At 36.9% G+C, this 11,066-nt stretch overlaps 2 protein-coding genes across 3 annotated transcripts in view; both read right to left on the bottom strand.

Moving 5' to 3' along the window:
- Positions 1 to 11,066, bottom strand: part of LOC107047734 (zwei Ig domain protein zig-8) — an 82,109-nt gene that overhangs the window by 38,376 nt on the left and 32,667 nt on the right. The gene's annotated exons all lie outside the window — the stretch shown is intronic.
- Positions 1,700 to 3,830, bottom strand: LOC107047735. The gene is made up of 3 exons (XM_015270551.2): positions 3,380 to 3,830; positions 3,155 to 3,310; positions 1,700 to 1,963 (listed from the first exon to the last, which is right to left on the bottom strand). Exons 1-3 carry the CDS (start codon positions 3,560 to 3,562, stop codon positions 1,826 to 1,828), a joined length of 477 nt encoding a protein of 158 aa, XP_015126037.1. The 5' UTR covers positions 3,563 to 3,830; the 3' UTR covers positions 1,700 to 1,825.

Here is an 11,066-nt window from a genome sequence, read left to right as displayed (position 1 = left end):
CTCTCTCTCTCTCTCTCTCTCTCTCTCTCTCTCTCTCTCTCTCTCTCTCTCTCTCTCATCCCTTTCCCTTAAATATTGCATTCACGAGCTTCCATTTCGGAGCGCCTGGAGTTTTCATTCTTTTTTTTTTCATTATACAGCATAAAACGCAATTTTCGTCGTCTTCTGGTCGCAACGGAAATTTCCACAAAGAAGAAGATGAAACGGGAGAGACAGGAATGAGCCCAAATTTTTAATGCAGTGTTAAAAATTTTTGTCTGAAATTTCCGGTACACTTTTTGGAAATTTTTATCGAATTTAATTACCACTGGAATTTCAAGGAATTTCGTCACTGAAAATTCCGAATTTCGTCAAAAAATCGAAGAGAATTTTGTAAATTGTAAATTTCAGTCCCATTTTTTCCTGAAAATGAATAGAAAACCAGAAAATTCCAGTAAATATGTTCTTGAATTTTCTGGGCAGTGACACTGAATGTGATTTAGGGAGAAAAAATAATGAAATTTCAGATTTCACTGAAAATTTAATGTAATTTGGCACTGAATATTCATATTAGAGTGGAAATCCAAATAAATTAAGGAATGCTCGTCGTTATACCACTTAAAATTCTGAAATTTTACTACATTTTCAGTGAAACCTGAAATTTCATGATTTTTTTCTTCCTAAATCGCATTCAGTGTCACTGTCCTGAAAATTCGTAGTCAATTGTCCATGAAATTTCATTTTTTTCTAACCGTGGGCCAACGATGGATGATAATCGTAATTTATTGAATATAACTTTGCACATCTGAAAATAACTGGCAAGGAGAATTGCATCTTTAAAAAATTATTTACTTTTGTCATGAGGGTCAGAATAAGGGTCACAAGGTTTAGAATCAGGGTCATGAGGATCACGAGACTCAGAATAACGGCCACGAGGATCAGAATAAGGATCACGAGGGTCAGAATGAGGGTCACGAGGGTCAGATTAAGAGTCATGAGGGTCAGATTAAGGGTCATAAGGGTCCGAATAAGGGTCACATGGGTCTGATTGAGCGTCACGAGGGTTATAATGAGGGTCACGATGATCCGATTAAGGCTCACAAGGGTCAGAATGAGGATGATGGGGGTCATATGGGGGTTGGCGAGCGGAGCGAGTAGGAGGCGTAGTACAAAATAAAACGCAATTTGCGTTGACTTCTGGTCGCAATGGAAATTTTCACAAAGAGGAAAATGAAATGGGGGAAGAGGGAATGAATGCAAAAAGCCAAAAACAGAGGGAAAAAAGTCAGCAGACATCCGATCAGGAAAAATAGGGGTAAAAGTATTGTCTGCAGAACGTTGGAGGGCTAAAACACGAGGGGAGTGGGCCGGATTGACTTATGGACGGCGGTTCTAATTAAAACGGTATCTACCTCGAAAAAACGTACGACTGCCTCTCTCTTCGTGGCCATCGTTTTCCAGTGCTCCTCGTTTTCACGTGTTTTATATATAACGATGGAAAAAAAAGAGCGACGAGGTCTGCGAGAAAGGGCGAACGGGTAAACGCCGATCGGCTGCGCAATACTCGGACTCTTTACCTCGTTTCCTACTTTTTTTATCATATATTTTTTGGAGATTGTTCGTAGAGAGCAATAGAAATCCTGTATCCAGAACCATGAGTTCATGTATATCCGCATTTCCCTAGAATTATTATTAAATAATGAATGAAAACAGTTGCATATCATTTGTAATATAAGATGTATTTTCCATATTTTCGACAAAAACCTTTGGATATACATAAAGGAAACTGGAAATGTTCCCGCTAAGAGGTTAAGTCCTTGGACACTGCTCGCAGTGAATCAATTTTTCATTCGTCTTCGGTTATATCCACTGAAAATCGGACTTTTGCTGCCGACCATGGACCGTCGACATTAACAATAATTTGTGTGGTATGAAGTTCCCCACAATCGATCTCAAATTCACCGGAACCCGAGTAGTTTACATTCTATAATAATTCCAAAAGTTAATTCATGATCATAGAAGAAGCTGATATTTGTGAACTATTAACGAATAGTGTTAATAGTTGAAAAGCCTCGCTACCAGGCAAAATTTCCCTATTTTTAGGTTAAATACGGAAATTTTCAGGGAGTCGAGTTTTCAAAAGACTTTAATAACTTATTTCTATTATTCATTTCTCGCAAAATGAGATCACCCATAAGTGCTGATACGATCCGGATCTCAGAATTTTTGATCAGGCATGGATCCACACAATCGTTTGATTTCTGATACAAAACTGATCAACATCAGCTTCTATTGACTGCACTGTTAGAAAATTACTCTTGAACTTTCAAGTGAAAAAGTCGGGAATTTTTAACAATGACAAAGTCACATGTAATTTCTGTATATTTCTTCACTGACGAATCAGTTAATTTCTTGAATATTCAAATAATCCTCGATTTCCAGACCCATACGGCACGAAAAAATGATGAATATTGGAAAAATTCAGGCAAAAACTTTTCTCAATCGATTACAAATTCAATTGCATTTGATGGTTAATTTTTGCAATGAGTTTGAAAATTCAAGCTTTCATTGAAATATCAATAATCGCCTAACCTTCGATCACTCGCTCAATGAGCGCGGCGCCGTCTGTTTTCTTTTTTTTTATACTTTAGCGTGTTTCTGGACGCATAAAAATTCTGATAAAATTAGAGTTCCTAGTTGAATCCTTTTATTAAGCTTTGGCATTGTCCATTTTTTTCTCGAGAAATTTGTTTACCTAAAAAAAGAGAAGCGTCGAACGTGACAGAAAATCGGCGCCGCGTCGGCCGGCGCGAGTGAGTCTTTGTCGACCCCTCGAGCGACAGTGTTGCTACAATCACTGCCACGCTTGGAATGCGCGCATAGCGGTAAGCGCCAAGGTGGCAACAGCGCGCTCGGTTTAACCCAGCGGCGCTGCGCTAACATGAAAAATCCAATTTTCTTGAATTTTCAAGGTGAATGAGAAATTTGATGAACATTTTCACTTGCAATTAAATTCAAACTCACAATATTGACAACAACAACACTTCAACTCCGTTGATCCAACAATAACTACATTGAGAATTCAAATGAATCTGTGACTGCAATTTCAATAAATTTCTAACAGTGTAGTTTTCTGTTTTAGCCCGATTGGAGTTTCTACTCAAAAATCCCTCACCTCTTTAAACTTGGTGCAGTCTTCGATTCCCATCGCAGTTGCTAATATTTCAGCTGTCACAGCAACAGCAGATCCGTCACCGGAATCTTTGTCACATATCTTCCCGCGCGATTGCTGAAAGCGATTGGCCTTGGTATCTATATAGTTGAGCAAAAACTGCGATAATGCATTTGGATTAGAAATAGGAAGAGGAACAACGGATTTAACGAGAGAAATAATACAAACCCCTGGGCTGCTAACAGGAAAATAGTATGTGACACTTGGTGTCCCACCATCCAGTGAAGTTACTGCTCCGCCCATTCGAGCCTCCACCCCGATGACTTTTGCTTTACATCCTCCAACATTTTGCACGTGATAGACCGATATTAACATCAAGCTTTGAATCACAAAATAGACCATGGAACGCATGATGATGATAAAAATTTCTAGTCTTCGAATGGTGGATCAAGTCGAAATGTCGCTGTCTTGCCAAGTAATATGTCAGTTCATTCTTAGACGTGCTGCATTCCAACAGTTTTACCAGCGTTAAATGCTGTCGTGTAATCAGGGATAAGTTTGATTTATCGCGCTAATTATTGAAAAGCGGAGGAACGAACTAACTGGAATATGTGGATTGAAACTCGAGGCAAACGTTTTATGAGCCGACCCGCTGTATTTAGAATGACTAAGGAAGCTATACAAGTGGTTCAACAGGTTCTTCAATGTCAACTGCACCTCACATTAAGTGATAAGCTCGACATTACAAGGAATATGACTTCAATTGTGAACTCGAAGAGCCTCTTACGACTTCGTGTTTTTCGAATGAAAACAAAAAACTTCGTATTTACGATGCCCTTAAACTCGTTGTTTCCATTTCCTGGACCGAAGATTTAGTTCCACTAAATTTTATTATTGATTATTGAAGATTCACAATTTTATGAAAAAATCAATGAAAAATAACGGAATTCCAATTCCGTTATTTCATGAGAACCTATAGAAATGAGGAAAATTCAGGTAAATATATTGTTGAATTTTTAATTAATTGGAAATTCAACTTAATTTTGCACTAAATTACGCTGAATTATTTACATAAATATTCATGCTTCATTTGAAAATTCAATTAACTTGCAGGTTTACTCTTGTCGAAATATCAATACATTTCGACATTCATTGTATGTAGTTCAGTGGAATCTGATTTAATGAGATAACCTTGCGAATTTTACTAGCTATAATTGCACATTCAATTGCCCACGCAATTTCAGACGCTTTCTCCCAACGGGATAAAATCAGGAATCACAAACATCTCTGGGCTCTTCCCTCCGCGCCCCAAATCATTCCAAACTGCATCATCCACAACAAGAATTTGCAGAGTGAATTTCTATCCAAGTGAATGAACGAAAAAAATCCCTCATACGTTCACGGTTCCTACTCATTCCTCTTCCATGTGTTATATCGCTCGTGTGTATAGATGATTCCCGTGTACTCACGTTTGAGAAAGTGAATTCGAAGAGTCTCTTACAACTTCGTGTTTTAGGGATGAAAAAAAACTTCATGTTTACGATGTCCTAGAACTCGTTATTTCTATTTCCTAGGCCGAAGATTCAGTTCCAAGAAATTTTATTATTGATTATTGAAGATTCACAATTTTATGGAAAAATCAATGAAAAAGGGCAATTCCAAATCCGTTATTTCATGAAAACCTATAGAAATGAGGAAAATTTTGGAAATTCAACTAACTTGGAGGTGAACTCTTGTCGAAATATCAACACATTTCGACATCCATTGTATGTAGTTCAGTGCAATTTCTAATGAGATAACCTCGTGAATTTTACTAGCTGTAATTGCACATTCAATTGCCCACGCAACTTCAGACGCTTTCTCCCAACGGGATAAAATCAGGAATCACAAACATCTCTGGGCTCTTCCCGCCGCGCCCCAAATCATTCCAAACTGCATCATCCTCAACAAGAATTTACAAAATGAATTTCTATCCAAGTGAGTGACCGAAAAAAATCCCTCATACGTTCACGGCTCCTATCCATCTCTCTTTCATGTGTTATCTCGCTCGTGGGTACGGATGATTCCCATGTACTCACGTTTGAGAAAGCGACTGAAAAAAAGAGTGGCTTCTGTGAATGGGTATTACGTGGACGGTTTGAGGTGGAGACCGGCCTGAAAGGATGAGATTTTCGGACTTTGAGATAAATTCACTGTGGACACTGTCACTGTATCCTTATATAATACCCTCTTCTCTTGATCCTCTCGAGTTTTGTGCTCTTTTTCAGATTACATCCGGTTTATTGCATTCGCTGAAGAAGTTGAACCGTGACTTTATAAAGAACTTGTCACATACCACTCTCTACGATTGTAGTGACTCAAAAGGGAAGAGGGATAACGGATTATAAGAGAGTTTTAAGTGGGTGACAAAGGGGTTATGAGATCTTCCGATTTACTCCTCAAATAATTGAATTCTTTTCTCGTTCTGTATGAGGGGAAAGAAGTCTCGAGATGTGACAAGATCTCGAGAGGTCCTTTCGGTTAATAGTGGAGGGGGGAATTGAGTTCGTCGGTCACGCCAGCTCGACCGCCAGTTGTTACGACCGTCGTAAAAATCAACCCCTCCCGCGATCATTTCCCCGGGAAAACTGTTTCTCCTCTCCCGTCAACGAAATCATCATTAAAAAAAAATTCAAGAGGCGGAAAAAAGTGTCTTCCAACTCTTATTTTTTCCCCCTTACGAGATTTTAATTTATGTTAATTTATATGCGACGCTTGGAGGACGGGGGATGGGAGTCTCAGGGCCACTGTAGAAAACTTCCTTGCGGGGGCTTTACGCGCCGCCGCTCGGCACCGTAAATTAAGATCCATTTTGGTCATAAAACCCGGTGAGAGTGAATGCAGAGACGGGGACATTAGAATATAGAATACGGTACGAAAGGTAAATCCAGCCGTGAAGGAAAAAATAAATTCCGTTCATTCGTGATTTTTCATTTTGTGGACGAATGACTGTCGTTATTATTTTTATTGGATTCTTGAGAAGATGGGATTTGAGGGAAATGAAAGGGGATAAGTAGATTTTGAAGTGAAAGTTTTAATGAATTTCGACCGCCTGCCACTGTGGAAACACAGTGGAAGACTTGAATCATGTCCTGTGGAGGTGTCCAACGTACGCAAAAGAGGCCCTCATCAAACAGATAAGAAGAACCAACGAAACACCATACAAAATAGAAAAAATTCTCAATGTCATGAATTACAAAGATATCCAAAGTATTTCCAAGTTTTTGAAAAATTGCAAAATCAAAGTATAAAAAATGCAAAAACAAGACTCGATGTACTAAATGATGTATTAAATTATTTTTTTTAAGCCGAATGGACCCATCCCTGGATCCGGAGGCGTTAATAAAAAAAAAAGTTTTAATGAATATTTTAGAAGTAGGAGAGAATACGAAAACTGATTTTCAGTGATCCAGATTGTTGGAAATCTATCCTCAGTTTTTAGAACTCCGTGATTTTCAATTTTTAGTGACATTATTATTGATTTTCTGGGACCCATCTCTCATTTTTAGGAATCTACCATCAGATTTCAATGATAGCAATCACTGATGATTACGGAGAGAAAAGTTGGATAAAAATTACCTAGAAAATCGGGGCAAATTTTACTGCATCACGGCAAAAAAATATACTTGAATTGAGTATATTTTATTTTAGATATGCGCAGGCATGAGGGAAAAATATGTGAAACTAAAAAAAAAGTTCAATTCATTAAAAATTTATGGTAATTCGGTACTAGATATTCATATTTTGATGGCAAATCCAAGTAAGCTGAAGACATCTGGTCTTGCCACTGCTTAAAAATTTGGAATTCCATTGAATCTCCACACGGAGAGAAATGTTCAGTAAAGATTACGGAACTCACAATTCGCTCACCGATTACGGAATCGACTCAGAAAATTTAAGTGACGGTATCGTAATTTTTCACAGCAGATTCAGATGAAAATTACGGAATGCTCTGGAAAAATTCCGTGACAGTTCCGTAAATAAGTTCCTACAACCACATTTCGCTCCAGAATTACGGAAAAGATACGTAATTTTTATTGAATATTCATTTCCGTGCAGTGGGATTAAAATTTTTACCATTTTTCAACTCGAATGAGGAATTGCTACGTCTCATATTACCACTTCCCTGCCGAATCTTTGACATTAAAAATTTTTCACGGAAAATTTCTCCCTCTGCCAGCAAAAAGTCGGCGAACTAAATTGATTCAATACAGGTATTACATTTTCAATTTCCCAAGAAAACGTAAAAAGTGGATGAAAAATGAATAAAAAGTGTATATCAATTACTTCAAGGCTTTTATGCCCTTTATACAAACTCGAACAGCGTAACGGTCGACTCTGAGGGTTTTCCCATCCGCGAAACATCCGCATCGGATATTACTACCATTCCATTGATCCGCATGTGGCCCTCTCTCTTTACCCCTCCGATCCCTTTGAAGTGCTTACTCAACCAATAAAAGAGGAAAAAACGACACAACTACTCGCCTCTCAATGACCGAGACCTCACGGATATGTGCCTCATACATTCACAACCGCTGCCAACTTCATCTATTGGTCTCCACTAATACTTTATCCCTGAGATGGGTAGATCCTCTTTTCTACCCAAATCTCACACCGCCAAGTACGTGCCCGGGTTTTCATCGTTGAGACGTGATGCGATATCGTGAAACTGGAATGACTGAGATTTTTTTTTCTTGTCATATTTTATGAGATATCCATTCATCAGGGAAATGGAATAATTTTATTGATATTGAGATTTTTTAGGGCTCAGATAAATGATTTACTGCTGCATCTTGTGCACAGAGGAAACAAAAATTTAATTTTCAGGAACACGGTAAAAATATAAACCGACAGCCATTACATTTGTAATATTTTCTAATATTGTTAGAATTTGAAAGTTTCTATTACTATGGTTTTATTATCTTACTTGAAATTTGAAAATATTAAAATAATTCGTGATTTAAATATTCTATTGACCATTGAGTAAATAATTCTAAATTTCATAAACGGATTTTTCGATGATACTTGTAATGGTCAAACTGCTGACCCGATTACTGGTTAATAGGTTATTTCGGAATTTAAATATTTAATTGATGATGAATTTGGTAATTGTAAATTGTTGAGGGATATTATCGGTTAACAGAAGATAAATTTAACTTATTTTGAAATTGATGATTATTCTGATCTCTGGAATTGAGTATAACATATATTTGACTCAATTGGGGGATGGATATTTCAATTCGAAGAAGATTCTTTTGTATCAGGCGGGGTTGTAGCAAGCTCTCTTAAAGTAGCTCTACCCTTCGGCCGGGCTACGCTGTACTTTTGAATATTTTCGGTTTTTAAATTTTTCAACTAAATTGCACGGAAAAAATTTGAAAAAATTCATACCCAGTCAGTATTATCTAAAGTAAATTTCGCAAAATATTGATATTTTCTCAAACATGTCCCTCTTATAAATAAATAATAAAACTTGTTTGCAAAACGGTGGATTATTTTTTATGAGGTGTCAAAAAAATTATTGATTTGTTCACATCTAATGAAAAAAATTAAAATTTTAATCTTTGATTACAATGGAAATGTTGATTTTCACATAAGACACTCGGTTAAATCCTGATTTTTAAATTTTTCTTCTTTGAAAAACCAAAACGATAATTAAATTGAGAGAAAAATTAGAATTCCGAATCTAATCGAGTTTTCTGCCATTTTTTGCAGTTTTCAATAATCTTTGAATTTACCATAAGGGTAGAGCTACTTTAAGTGTAATATAAGGATCAGGCACTAAGTGTCAAAATATAAGGAAAAATAATTCTCCGTCATAGAAAAATTAAACGCGATATTGAGCAATCCTTCCCGTTCACTGGGATAATTTTTGATGGAATGCAGGGTAAATTTTACAGTTTCTTCACAAATTACCGTCACGTTCAGTAAATTTTCCCTGGGAAAAATTCACTATTCAATCCCATATCAATTTTTCTCCTACATAGGATAAAGAACTGAAAATCGAGTCAACTCCACGATTACTTGACTTGTTCTTTTCTTTGTTCTTGTAACTTTTTTCTTCGTGTATACATGTGTATATATATGCACTTTGACATGTGCAAAAATCGACGATTAGTTGTTGCAATTCAATTAAAATTTTTCTCGCTGTTGAATATCAGAAATCGTTTCATTTTTTCTTTTCTCAAATCTCCCGTCCATTTCCCTTGGGCTTTGAACGTTGCGGGCTTCCGCGAGGTCGAGCAGCTCTTCGTACGATAGTCCTGCATCCATACACCTTCACTCACCCCTATTTTTCCCTCCCTTTATGCACCCCGGGTACTTGCTACTCTCGTTTGACTCTTCTCATTCACTTTTCCACCTTCGGTATCTCCCCCCTTTTTCCATCTGACCTTTCTGTATTTATTATGGATGTGGTCGTTAACGAAGGGGGCAGCCTCCGAGCAGTCGGCCGATTTTAATTATTCCACTCTGACGGTCCCGCTGGTGATTTGCTGGGCGCAATGCTCCCCCTAGTGGAAAAATATATTCTCGGGTTGTACGTCAACAGGGTGCATTGATCAATAGTTTATGAATTCTAGGATTTTATTTTCGTTTCATTTTATGATGCATTTATATACAATTTTTCTTCCATTTCGGATCACTTGAGTGTTATTTATAAAAGTGTAATTGAAGGGAGAAAGTTTTCCGGGGAGGATTTTCTCAGATAGGCACGAGAAAAAAAATACCCTAACGGTGTAGAAAATTTTAGTGTACTGGAGGGTAATTTTTGCATCCATAGATTTTTTTCACCGAACGAATCGTAAAATATCCTCCACAAACAGGTATTCTTCAACTGAATTCCATTTCGCTCCACGATTACCTTTGTGGGGATACTTTTTAAAAGATGAAACAGATGAATTTATTTTACTTCAATTAATTATATTTGCACTGTTAGAAAAAAAGGAAATTCCATGGATAGTTGAAAAAAAAATGAAATTTCAGGTTTCAGTTAAATTCTAGAATTTTAAACAGCATAAAGACGAGAATTCCTTAATTTAGTTGAATTTCCAATCTAATATGAATTTTCAGTGCCAAATTACATTGAATTTTCCCTAAATCGCATTGTGTGACTGTTCTGAAAATTCAAGAATATATTTACCAGAATTTTCTGGTTTTCTATTCATTTTCAGAGAAAAATGGAACTGAAATTTACAGTCCTCTTTGATTTTTCCACGAAACTCTGAATTTTTAATGACGAAATTCCTTGAAATTTCAGTGGTAATTGAATTCGCTTAAAATTTCCAAAAAGTGTAAGGGAAATTTCAGACAAAATTTTTTAACTGTGTACACTCATCTTACAAAAAATGTGAATTTGTAGAATTTTGTACAGTAAAATGTGTCCCGATTTCTAGTCAATTTTTATCCAACTTTTCTCTCCGTCTACCATTGATTTTTTAAAAATCAAATAATGAATTTTCAATTATAAATTGTCATTTGATAGAAATTCCCAAGAAGTGTACTAAAAATATCAGAGAAACATTTCGCCGAAACCAAAAGAAACATTGAAAAACGTAGAAAATTTACATCTTGACTTCGGAAGAAAAATTCCAACGGTATCGATCAAGACTATTTTTTCTGCGAATAATAATAAAGTTAGAAGTTGAATGGAGCGAGCGCGCACCTGGTACATACCATGGCTTTCTGACCAGACGTAAATTAATCATATTTACCCCCGGCAAACCTTTACGCGCGTGTATAACCATCCCTCATGAATAATGCACGGTGATTCGCGGTCGTTCAATTTATGCCGTTGAAAAAGGTACGCGGGGTGTATGCGATGTGGAGAGAGGCGTCGAGTGGTGTAGGTCGTCGGTAGAAGAAACCAGAGGGGGGG

This window comes from Diachasma alloeum, unplaced genomic scaffold, assembly GCF_001412515.2.
Source record: "Diachasma alloeum isolate Michigan unplaced genomic scaffold, Dall2.0 Dall_scaffold_78908, whole genome shotgun sequence".
Taxonomy (NCBI): domain Eukaryota; kingdom Metazoa; phylum Arthropoda; class Insecta; order Hymenoptera; family Braconidae; genus Diachasma; species Diachasma alloeum.
The sequence above is the reverse complement of the archived record's forward strand: the minus strand, read 5'-3'. Positions and strand labels throughout refer to the sequence as shown.

What these genes read in the sequence shown, in the direction of transcription:
- LOC107047735 (XM_015270551.2), bottom strand. Translation starts at nt 3,562, where the DNA reads ATGCGTTCCATGGTCTATTTTGTGATTCAAAGCTTGATGTTAATATCG. An exon ending in TTCCTGTTAGCAGCCCAGGG is followed by an intron (nt 3,311 to 3,379) that starts GTTTGTATTATT and finishes GCATTATCGCAG; the next exon opens with TTTTTGCTCAACTATATAGA. An exon ending in ACTGCACCAAGTTTAAAGAG is followed by an intron (nt 1,964 to 3,154) that starts GTGAGGGATTTT and finishes GAATTATTATAG; the next exon opens with AATGTAAACTACTCGGGTTC.